Source organism: Giraffa tippelskirchi, chromosome 1, assembly GCF_054371585.1.
Source record: "Giraffa tippelskirchi isolate mGirTip1 chromosome 1, T2T-mGirTip1v1.2.pri, whole genome shotgun sequence".
NCBI classification, from domain to species: Eukaryota; Metazoa; Chordata; class Mammalia; order Artiodactyla; family Giraffidae; genus Giraffa; species Giraffa tippelskirchi.
Window position 1 is genome coordinate 130,878,388 of NC_137275.1, and position 12,243 is coordinate 130,890,630.

At 41.8% G+C, this 12,243-nt stretch overlaps 1 protein-coding gene across 14 annotated transcripts in view; it reads left to right on the forward strand.

Moving 5' to 3' along the window:
- The first annotated feature begins 335 nt into the window (after positions 1-335).
- The window catches only part of FBXO16 (F-box protein 16), a 65,441-nt gene continuing 53,533 nt past the window's right edge, over positions 336-12,243 (forward strand). For all 14 annotated transcript variants that reach the window (XR_014055749.1, XR_014055761.1, XR_014055734.1 and 11 more), the window contains exons 1-2: positions 336-440; positions 6,272-6,407. Coding sequence is in view for 9 of the 14 variants with exons in the window: in XM_081496829.1 (XP_081352955.1) it covers positions 6,312-6,407 (96 nt within the window). In the remaining 5 variants the exon portion in view is untranslated. The remainder of the gene's footprint in view (positions 441-6,271; positions 6,408-12,243) is intronic.

Genomic DNA, 12,243 nt, shown 5'->3' on the forward strand with positions numbered 1-12,243 from the left:
ACGGAGTTTACGTTTCAGAACCCTGGAGTGACCAGAACGATGTAACTGGGCATGCTCAGTAGGTTGGCCTGATTTGGAACACACCTATGGCTTGAATGGGGGCATTTAATACTGTTTGTTTCAGGATTGGCTGCATCTTCGTCCTAGCATTATACTGAGAGATTGCAGCCCTTCCCACCCTTTGGGCGCTCACACTTTTCCATCTTGTCCGTGTGCCCAATTTTGGAGCCAGCCCTCTAGGATCTCCCGGCCAATCAAGAGACCACACATTGTTGCCTAAGAGACCCCGGATGCCAGCGAAAAGATTTATAAGTAGTGATTGGACTGCTGGAAGGGGCGGTGAGGGGGGGGCGCCTAGACGGAGTCACTGAAACTGGAGCTATGGCAACACCAGCGCTAGAGGCTTGAGGAGAAAGACTTGAAGAGAAAGACTTAAAGAGGTGAGAGCAATGATCACTGCATGAAAAAGATGGAGACTCTTTTAAGAGCTCTTCTCTCAGGTCCTCCTGGGCTTCTCACGAGCCTTGGCAGTGACCCCGGAAATTACATTTTGCTCTGTGTTAGCAGTTAAATTACCAGATGCATCATATATATGAAATTAACAACCAACAAATAATTATTTCTATGCCTATCAAAGCACTAGCTCTTTGCATTGTCTTATAGTTTCTCTTTGTTTCCACATAGTTGAATGTAAGATGAATTCATATTTAAATCTAACCGTACCCTATTTCCTGATCATTTCCTGGTAATCTCTTATTTCCTTCTCAGATGATACTGCAGTGTACGATGGGTGAGCTGTGTGTTAGTGGAGAAACTCAACTCTGTTCTGCTCTGTAAACACCAAACAAAAAACCGATTATCCTGAGTCTAACCCCAATGCTCAGTTCCTAATGTTGAATTTTACCTTTTTTGCCACTAGCTTTAATCCTTAAACCACCTCACCTCCACTGTTGTGTTCACTCATTCAGCTGATTTAGACAAGTATTTATTGAGCACCTACTGTGTACTACTGAGATTAGGAATCAGGTGAGCACATTCAGAAAACCACATTAGCAAAGAAGCACCAGTTTTGTACCGCATTCTCTGATCTGAAGTTCAGTGTGTCTGTACAGATAGTGCATGAAGGGAGAGAAAGGAGGATGAACCGAAAAGGTAAATTCATGGCGTACCTAGATGAGCATGCTAAGGATTCTGTAGCCATTACCAAGTCTCTGAAGGTTTTCAAGCTTAAAAATGACTAACAGACCTTTTAAAAAATACTTCCCTGAGTAGAGTAGTGGTTAGCCAAAGTTGGGGAGTAGGGAAATGTGGAGATATTGATCAAAGGGTACAAACCTTCAGTTATAAAATGAATAAGTTCTAGAGACCTTATGTACTGCATAGTGACTGTGTGGTGATGGTGGTGGTAGTTCAGTCGCTAAGTTGTTTCCCACTCTTGCAACCCCATGGACTGTAGCCCACCAGGTTCCTCTGTCCATGGGATTCCCCAGGCAAGAATACTGTAGTGGGTTGCCATTTCCTTCTTCAGGGGATCTTCCTGCCCAGGGATCATGGCGACTATAGTTAATAATAATAATATATTATATACTTGAAATTTGCCAGAAGAGTAGATCTCAAGGGTTATCACACACACAGACACACACACATGCACACAGATGCACACACACAGTAACTATGGGAGGTGATGGATATGTTACGTAGTTTGATTGTGGTAAGCATTCCACAATGTGTACCTGTATTAAAACATCACCTTAAATATATACATTTTTATTTGTTAAAAAAAAACCCTCTTGCAGTAGACTGTAACCTCCATTATAGTCAAAACTTGTCTTTATACCTCTAATACAGACCTAATAGGTCTTTAGTGAAGTTGTGCAATGGTGACAGTGTGAAGAATGGCTTTGAAGATGGGATTGGAGGTATGTAACCACTGGAACTTGACCAGAGGACCTATCCTTGCCTTTAAACATGACACTAGAAGCACACATTGGGAGTAAGGGCCATAAGGCCTTTTTCTTCCCTTTTATCCGAAGAAAAATTAAAGGTGAACATGCAAGGACAGCCATTAAAGGGGAAAGAGGTCATGAAAAAACAACAGCAAGCTTTGTATGTAGAAGGAGGGAAGGCAACTTGCTTTGTCTTGTTATTTTTTTGTATGTTGTATGAAAGTGTCTGAGTGGTCTATACTGTGAACCAGTGTGGGCATGCAGATATGCACACTGCCCATGTTCTAAAATGGACAGAGGAAAAAACTGTAAAAGGATAATGACAAAAACCAGGGCAGGATACCTCCATTTGCCTGCTTCAGTAAGCCTATTATCAAGGGGGCTCTTTTTCTCAGCCAGGTCCATCTCCTGAAAACCAAACTTTATTCAAGTTGATTTGAAAAAAGCCTAATTCAAATAATTTCTAGCTTTGAGGAACCAGGAAGAAAAAAAAAAAAAGCAATGCAAAACCTTAGGGAGGCCCTAGAAGAGCTACTTTGTCCTAATCAGAAATCGTGCTTGGAATCAGTCAGATTGTTTTGTGCTCAAACTGGGAAAAGAGAGTTTCTTAGCTTATAGCAGAAGTTTTTAACCTGGTGTAAGCAAAATGTAATGTTAATATGCATTTTTCTAGGGAGAAGATTCATAGTTTTCATCATATCCTCAAAGAGTTTTATGGCCCTGAAAAAAAAATAAAAAATTAAGAACAATTGGTTTAAGGAATCCCTGGCAGTCCAGTGGTTAGGACTCTGTACTTTCATTGCCGAGGGCCAGGGTCAATCCCTGGTTGGGGACTAAGATTCAGCAAGCCAAGTGGCTTGGCCTAAACAAATAAAGAAAAATTAAAAAAAAAAACCACACAAAACTTCAATCAGTTTAAATAGAAGAAAGATCAAACATGAATAAATAGCAATAAAAAAGGACATATGTGATTTTTAACTGAGCAGATCTAGACTCCGTGACCATGCTTTACATATTTGCCTGCTCATGTGTATTTTTATAGCAGCCAATTAATAATACTGTAATGAAATCATTTCTTACACCTTTGCAACTTAGCTGTTAGGAGCTAAGAATGTGAGGGCTCACCTGAACCTCCTTAATCCCCCCTTATTCCAGCGGAGTGGTATCAGCAGGCAACTGTAGGAAGATATTATCTATGGTTTAAAACCCTGTGGTTTTAAAACATTGGCTTTATCTTCAGCTCTGATTTAAACCCAGGAGGGAATATTACATGTCAAGTGAGAGTCACAAAATTTCAGATCTAGCATTTGGGGGAATCCTCTGTAAGTCAAAAACTAATGGTTTTTTAATTTAAAAAAGATTTATTTTTATTTATTTATTTGGCTGTGCCAGTTCTTAGTTGTGGCATGTGGGATCAAAAAACTGTCCAAGTGAATTCCCTTGTGGTCCAGGGGACCTGGGTTCTATCCCTGGTCAGGGAACTAGATCCCACACACCCTAACAAAGACCTGGCTCAGCCAGATAAATAAATAAAAATAAATATTTAAAAAAAATTGTCTTATATTTGCTGCTGTAACTTTTGGAGCCCTAGGACAGGCAGGCAAATCCTGTGCAGTCCCCAACTCAGCACCACTGCTTTGGATATGAAACATACCTTCAGAGAGGAAGAAGGCACAAACAAACAGAAACACTGAGGATATATACTGAAAATGCCATCAATCTGCTTTAAATATTTTTCACCATGAAATATTTTGTTGTGCCCCCTTCAAGGACAGGCTTTGAAGAACTCTGTAAATAACAGGAAGTTCTAAGAAAGTCTGTGGTGATGCTATTTATTTTATTTTTTTTAACTTTTTATTTTGTATTGGAGTATAACCAATTAACAGTGTTGTGGTAGTTTCACATGAACAATGAAGGGTCTCACCCATACATAGACATGTATCCATTCTCCCCCAGACTCCCCTCCCAGCCAGGCTGCCATTGAGCACAATTCCCTGTGCTATATCGTGGGTTATCCATTTTAAATACAGCAGTGTGTACCTGTCCAGATCAATCCTAAAGGAAATCAATCCTGAATATTCTTTGGAAGGACTGATGCTGAAGCTGAAACTCCAATACTTTGGCCACTTGATGCGAAGAGCCGACACATTAGAAAAGACTCTGATGCTGGGAAAGATTGAAGGCAGGAGGAGAAGGGGATGACAGAGGATGAGATGGTTGGATGGCATCATTGACTCAGTGGACATGAGTTTGAGTAACCTCCAGGAGATGGTAAAGGACAGGGAAGCCTGGCGTGCTGCAGTCCATGGGGTTGCAGAGTCGGACACGACTGAGTGACTACTTGCAAAAAGTTTCAAAGCTAGTAAGTTTTAGAGCCAGGATCCAAACTATGTAACGTAAAAAGTTTTGGTTGAAAACAATAGAAATAGATTCTAGCTAATGTGTGCATGCTGTGTGCTTAGTCGCTCAGTGGTGTCCGACTCTTTGTAGCCCGCCAGGCTCCTCTGTCCATGGGGATTCTCCAGCCAAGGATACTGGAGTGGGTTGCCATGTCCTCCTCCAGGGAATCTTCCCAACCCAGGGATCAAATCCAGGTCTCCCGCATTGCAGGCAGATTCCTTACCTTCTGAGCCACCAGGGATGCCCCTACAAGAAGAGTCTTCTAGCTAATGTAGGTGAAATTTATTCCAAGGCTATCAGGTGGCTCACAAAATGGATAAGAAAGGACATGCGTGTGTGCTAAGTTGCTTCAGTTGTGTCTGATTCTTTGTGACCCTGTGGACTATAGCCCACCAGGGTCCTCTGTCCAAGGGATTCTCCAGGCAAGAATACTGGCGTGAGCTGCCATGGCCTTCTCCAGGGGATCTTCCTGACCCAGGGATTGAACCTGCATCTCTTATGTCTCCAGCATTGGCAGGCAGGTTTATACCACTAGCGCCACCTAGGAAGCCCCTACAAGAAGAGTCTAAGAACAGCTTAACAGTCTACTCAGAGCCTCTACGGTACTTTGAATGATCACCTTGGCTATAAAGCAAGGATAAGCCAGCATCAGTTACCTGGCCTAGCTTAGTCTCATGACTGGGCAAGGGGAGGCCACCTTGATTAACCAACCCGGGAGACCCTAAACACTAAGGGAAAAGTAATCCCTCATGGAAAATAGAGTGCTTTAATCCAATGAAGGCAGACATAGGGACTTCTCTGGCTGTCCAATGGTTAGAACTGGATCATAAAGAAGGTTGAGCATTGAAGAATTGATGCTTTTTAATTGTGGTACTAGAGAAGACTTTTGAGACTCCCTTGGATAGCAAGGAGATCAAATGAGTCAATCCTAAGGGAAATCAACCCTAAATATTCATTGGAAGGACTGATGCTGCAGCTGAAGCTCCAATACTTTGGCCACCTGATGCAAAGAGCCAACTCCTTGGAAAAGACCCTGATGCTGGGAAAGATTGAGGGCAAGAGGAGAAGGGAGGCAACAGAGGATGAGCTGGTTGGATGGCATCACCAACTCAAAGGACTTGAGTTTGAGCAAATTCTGGGAGATGGTGAAGGACAGGGAAGCCTGGTGTACTTCAGTCCATGGAGTTGCGAAGAGTTGGACACATCTTAGTGACTGAACAACAACAGTCATGGTTAAGACTCAACGTTTCCAATACAAAGGATGTGAGTTCCGTCTCTGGTTGGGGAACTAAGATCCCACATGCTGTGAGGCCACAAAAATGAAGGCAGACATATACAGTACTAGGCATCTAAAACCAGTGTATTTTCCCCAATAAACCCAAATCTGTCCATATGTAAATTCTTGGCCTTGTCCATTGTACCATTCTACTTCTTAAATATGGTAGCAAGCTAGAGCCTTTGTTAGCTAGATGTCAGAAAGTTAAGAGAGGAAGAAGGAGGTCACAAGGGACAAAGATGGAGTAGTTCAGATTGCACTGTGATCTTATAAATACTTCTTTCTGACCAATATGGTACGTTCTTAGCTAAGAGTGATTCTGATTTTTCCCCCTTGGTCCAATGAAAATCAAACAGAGTTAAACAGACCTGGGTCTGATTCCCTGTTTCACCATCTACTGTCTGTATAACTCTGAGCAAAGCATGTAACTTCAGTGAGCCTCATTTTCTTCATCTGTAAAATAAGCTAAAACCCACCACCTTACCATATTGTTATGGGTTTTAATTGAGCAAACCTGTTAAATGTCTGACATAAAATGCTCCCAGTAAATGTTACTCTCCCCCATTCCCTGTCCCAGAGTACTAAAAAAGTTGATATGATATTACTATTTTTAGTATTCTGAAGATTGTATGATTCATTTCTTCTGCAGGTGTAGTTTTTCTTACAGAAGAATATCCAGTTATTTCACGATGGCATTTGCACCTCCAAAAAACACAGATGGTCCCAAAATGCAGACAAAGATGAGTACCTGGACACCCCTAAACCATCAGCTTTTGAATGACCGGGTGAGTAATAAGAACTATTTTATTAGTTGAAATCATGCTTTAAAGGGAAAAAAAGCATTAAAATTTTGGTAATCAAAACATGAACAGAAATTGCTTAGGATTGTGTAGTGGATAAAAAAACAAAATGAAGGATTTCTTCAAAAATTTTAATTGAAAAAAATTGGAATAAATTTAGAACAAAAAGAAAAAAAACTTTAATTGAGCCGCAGTTACATGGCCAGAGTTGGCAAGAGATACAGAGTTCCTGCTTAGAAAGAAAGATCTTAGGGACTTCCCTGGTGGTCTAGTGGCTAAGACTCTCTGCTCCCAGGGCTGGGGCCCAGGTTCGATCACTGGCCAGGGAATTCAGCCCCACATACTGCAACTAAAGACCTTGTGTGCTGCAACTAAGACCCAGTGCAGCCAAATGAATAAATAAATATTTTTTTAAAAGATTTAGGAGATCAGAAGGCCAGGAAGGAGTGTCTATCAGCTCCCCTTCACCTCCATATGCAACTGGTTTTCAGATTCTATGAGTCTTCCTTCTAGGTCTCTTCATCCAGACCCCTCTTCTCCTTTGACTTGTGCACATCCAGCTCCACGTTCTCAGTTCACACACTCACCCCTCTTCGCCTGGCACATTGCAGTAACCCCTCAGCTGGTTTCACTGTCTCTAATCCATCCTCCGTTCTGGTCCCTGAACGATCTTTCTAAAATATCAAACTAATCCTATGAAGCAAAACCGATAACAGACTGCTCCAAAGGGTAAATTCCACCCTACCCGCCATGCATAGCACTGAGGACCCTTCATGTGTGTTAGTCACTGAGTCGTGTCCGACTCTTGGAGACCCCACGGACTATAGCTGGCCAGGCTCCTCTGTCCGTGGGATTCTCCAGGCAAGAATACCGGAGTTGCCATGACCTCCTCCAAGGGATCTTCATGACCCACGGATCGAACCCAGTGTCCTTTATATCAACTGCATTAGCAGGTGAGATTTTTGTGTGTGTGTGTTTTTTAATTTATTTGGCTGCATTTTTGTAGAAGCATGTGAACTCTTAGTTGCAGCATGTGGGATCTAGTTCCCTGACTAGAAATCAAACCCAGGCCCCCTGCATTGGGAGCATGGAGTCTTAGCCCCTGGACCACCAGGGAAGTCCCAGCAGGTGAGTTCTTTAACACTGGCGCCACCTGGGAAGCCTGAATAGCTTTTGTCATTTTATGAGAATTTCTAGGGAATTCCCTGGTGGTCCAGTGGCTCAGAGTCTGTGCTCTCAATGCAGGGGGCCTGGGTTGCATCTGTGTTCAGGAAACTAGATCCCACGTGCTGCAAAAGTTTGCATGCTGTAAGTAAAGACCCCACATGGCACAACTAAGACCCAGTGCAGTCAAATAAATAAAAATGTTTAAAAATTTCATGATAATTTCTAGATGACCAATGATAAGAGAAATAACAATTTCTATTAGAAATGATATTTATTTTGTTGTTCAGAAATCCCATTTTATTCCCCCCCTCATTTTTATTTTGGTTTAATTAGGTTCTAGTTTGGAGTAAAAGTATTTTCGAAAATCTTAGCCTGCCATATGTAAAATAGATAGGCAATGGGAATTTGCTGTATGGCTCAGGAAACTCAAACAGGGGCTCTGTATCAACCTAGAGGGGTGGGGTGGTGAGGGAGATGGGAAGGAGGTTCAAAAAGGAGGGGATATATGTATACCTATGGCTGATTCATGTTGAGATTTTGTTAGGTAGTTAGAATAGGAAACAGAAGTCCAAAATGGCGGTGGCTAAAAGACAAGGAAGGGAAAAGCCTGCGAAAATAGAACAAAGGAAGGTCAAAGGAAGGTCCGAGGACTGGAGTGAGAACTTCAGGTAGAACAGCACTCCTGGCTACGCCCAATTTGCATAGGGCAGGCCCAGGGGGAAGAAAAAAACATATAAAAAGAGGAGCCAAAGCGTTCTCCCTCTCTCTTTCTCCCGCGTGCTGGGGCGTTCTTCTCTTGTTGGGTCGATGGTCGGCATGCCTTTATGCTTCGAGAATGTATTTTCCTGCTATCATCTAAATAAAAGAACTGTAACACTGATTCGTCTAAGAGCTATAACACGGTCTGCCCAAGACCCGAGAGCTGTGACCCGCCGAGGGCTCTAATGTCCGTCACTCCAAATCTTTGTTGTGACGAGACAGAACCGAGGAGCATACACTCGCCTGACAATTTGACAGAAAACAACAAAATTCTGTAAAGCAAAATCCTTCAATAAAAAAAAATTTTAAAAAAACCTGTCAAATCACTATGTTGTACACCTGAAACTAACATTATATGTCAATTATAATTCAATAAAAATTAAATATAATACAAATTAAAAAAAATATTGGCCCATGTATATACCAATATATATGTGAATGAATGTGTCAGTACTTAGACACACACGTGGAATTTGCATATGTATACAGCAAACTGTTAATAGTGTGTGCGCATGTACTCAGTCTTGTCCGACTCTTTGCACCTCCATAGACTGTAGCCCTCCAGGCTCTTCTGTCCATGGAATTTTCCAGGCAATAATATTAGAGTGGATTGCCATGCCCTCCTCCAGGGAATCTTCCCATCTCAGGGATTAAACCTACGTCTCTTTATGTCTCCTGCATTGGCAGGTGGGTTCTTTACCAGTTGAGCCACCAGAGAAGCCCAACTATCAATAGTGGTTTCCCCTAAAAAGTTGGACGACATGGAAGAGTGGGAGGGAAGTCTGTTAGAAGAGAGAGTTTTTGTTTTTTACTGTATACAGTGCAATGATATTTAACAATTTAAAAAACAAATATAAGTAAAAGCGAGCAAAGAACAGTAATGCTGAGAATTGAAAAACACAGGTTCCAGAACAGCTGTACTAAATAATCTCCTGCTTGACTTCAGCGAGTCTCTTACGCCTCTGATCTTTAATACCTGCCTTTGGAAATTGAGTGGCTTGGATCAGATGACCTCAAAGGTCCCTTCCAGGTCTAACATTCTGACTGTGTGAAGGGGGTTAAAAATAGATGCCCAAGATTACAGCTGGGCAGACTGTGTCCATACGATAACTTCAAGGGCTTTTCTACACTTCTACAACAGAGCATTTGCCAATGATCAGAGTAATTTTGAGGTCCTCTTTTTTTTTTTTTGGCCACACTGCACAGCATATGGGATTTTAGTTTGCTGGCCAGGGATAGAACCCATGCACCCTGCATTGCAAGTGCGGAGTCTTAAACACTGTACCATTAGGGAAGTCCCTGGTTTTTGTTTTAATTTTGCCTTTTTTCTATTCTGTAGTAAAATGAGAAATATGAAACTGTTTCCGTCTAAAATAAACCTCATAGGAGTTTAACTTCACAAGAGGCTTTAAGCAGAGAGATTGAATTCAAATGTAGTTGCCAAAATTATAGCATCATCAGATTACAAAATAATTCAGGCCTTGTGAAAACTTTGAGAGGAGGAATGTTCTCTAAGTATGTATTTCTTTGCTGTCTAGTGTAGGTTTTTTTTTTCCATCTAGTGTTTTAATTGAAAGTGATCAACATTTCTTTTTTTTTTTTTTAATATGTCTCACACATGTAGTACAGTACACATGTAGTTAAAAGGGTGTTCTGAGAAAAAGCACCTAACCACCATCCATCAGTCATAATTTAGGAGCCCCAAAATGTCTTACTCCTCCATGGTAATGATGTCACATGGTGAAATATGCAACCACAGTGTCAACAGACTAAAATAACAACCATGGGATTTTGACTTAACAGCAGGCTCTGAGTAAACTGTGATGTAAACAAACTGCAGCATTCTGCAAGGAAAGACGATTCTCTCTAATGTTTTCCACTTGAAGTGATACTGTTTCCAGGCTCTTTTTTTATCTTAATTGAAGTATGGCTGATTTACAATGTGTTAGTTTCAAGTGTACAGCAAAGTGATTCAGTTATACATATATATATCTATTCTTTTTCAGATTCTTTCCCCTATGGGTTATTACATAACATTGAGTAGTGTATCTACTATAAGTAGGTCCTTATTGGTTATTTATTTTATATATAGCAGTTTGTATATGTTAATCCCAAGCTCCCAGTTTATCCCTCCAACCCTCTTCCAGCTTTTTAAGATAAAAATCTGATTGCAAATCCTTGGAATGAAGACTTGCTCCCAACCAGAGGCTATAAGATTCTGAGTCTGCCTGAGGACCTGACAGTTAAATAATTTGTTCCAAATTATATTTCTTGTCAAGGGTAGAATCAGAACCAGATCTGAGTTTGTCTAGTGTTTCTCTTCTCGCCCTTCACGCCTATCAGTTCCTACCTGACTCTAATCGCCTTTTGGTGAAGAACTGGATTGCTTGGACTCTGCTTAGACTTGGTCATTGGCCCTCTAAAGACCCTAACTCCTCACCCTCTTTATTTTATTTTATTATCAATGACTGACTTTATTTATTATTTATTTAAATATTTATTTTATTTATTTATTTGACTGCATTGGGTCTTCATTGCGGCACGCAGGATCTCTAGATGCGGCATGTGGAATCTTTTTAGTTGCAGCATGTGGAATCTAGTTCCCTGACCAGAGATGGAACTCAAGCCCCCTACATAGGGAGTTTGGAGTCTTAGCCATCGGACCACCACGAAAGTGCCCCTGCCATGTTCTTGCTGACTTTCCCCACCCCTTCAAGTCAGTGCCCCTTTCTTTCTGATGCCTTCTGTTGTCATTGGACACCACGATGGTCCTCCCAACCTCCTTTTGAAAGGAGCTTGTCGTCCTGGGACTTAATTGGTTTTTTTTTGCCCACTGTCAGGTCAGACCATGGGCAGCAATTCATTGAGAATGTAGGGCTTGAGGTCAGAATAGGGAAGATCAAGGTTGGAGGTCAGAATAGAAAGACCATGGTTCTAGCAGGGTTTCCCAGGTGTTAGTGATAAAGAGTCTGCCTGTCAATGCAGAAGATGCAAGAGACATGGGTTTGATCCCTGGGTCAGGAAGATTCCCCTAGAGTAGGAAATGGCAACCCAGTCCAGTATTCTTGCCTGGGAAATCCCATGGACAGAGGAGCCTGGCGGGCTATAGTCCATGCGGTGTCCAAGAGTCGGACATGACTAAGCACGCTTGCACTGCATGGCTTTCTAGTGAGGAACCAAGTATATTATTCAGCTGAACATACGGTCTGGAACCAATGATTTTTTTTTTTTTAATCTATAAAGGTAACCCTTTGAGCCTCTGCTTATCCTCTCTAAAACAGAAAAATTGAACAAAAAGATCTTAAGATTCCTTTTAGCCCTAAAATTCTATGACATCTGAATCTCTTGTTGTTGTTCAGTCTGCAGGTGTTTTGTTGAGAGTCTCCCCTGGAACCTGTGGATCATATAAGGGAAAGTAACTGTAATCTACCTGGGAAGTGAAAATGAACAGAATCACCTGGCAGGCAATAGCAAATCCTAGAAAGGCCAGGTGGAGCATGGGCTGCAAGTGGAGGAAGAGTTGGGAAGAGTGAGACCAGTGGGTGCCAGAAAAATGCTGGTGCCCGAGACTTGGGAGGGGAATTAGATGCTTGATAGGATTTTGTTAGACACAAAAGAAGCTTTCAGGAAATGTGTGAATCCTGATTTTTCTCTCTTTTTTTGTTGTTATTCTTTATTTTATCTTGGCCGCACTGAGTCTTCGTTGCTGCACGAGGGCTTTCTCTAGTTGCAGCAAGTAGGGGCTACTCTCTAGTTGCAGTACATGCACTCTAGGACGTGCGGGATCAATAGTTGTGGATCACTGGCTTAGTTGCCCCAAGGCATGTGGAATCTTCCCTGACCAGGAATGGAACCTGTATGTCCTGCATTGGCAGGCAGATTCTTAACCCCTGGA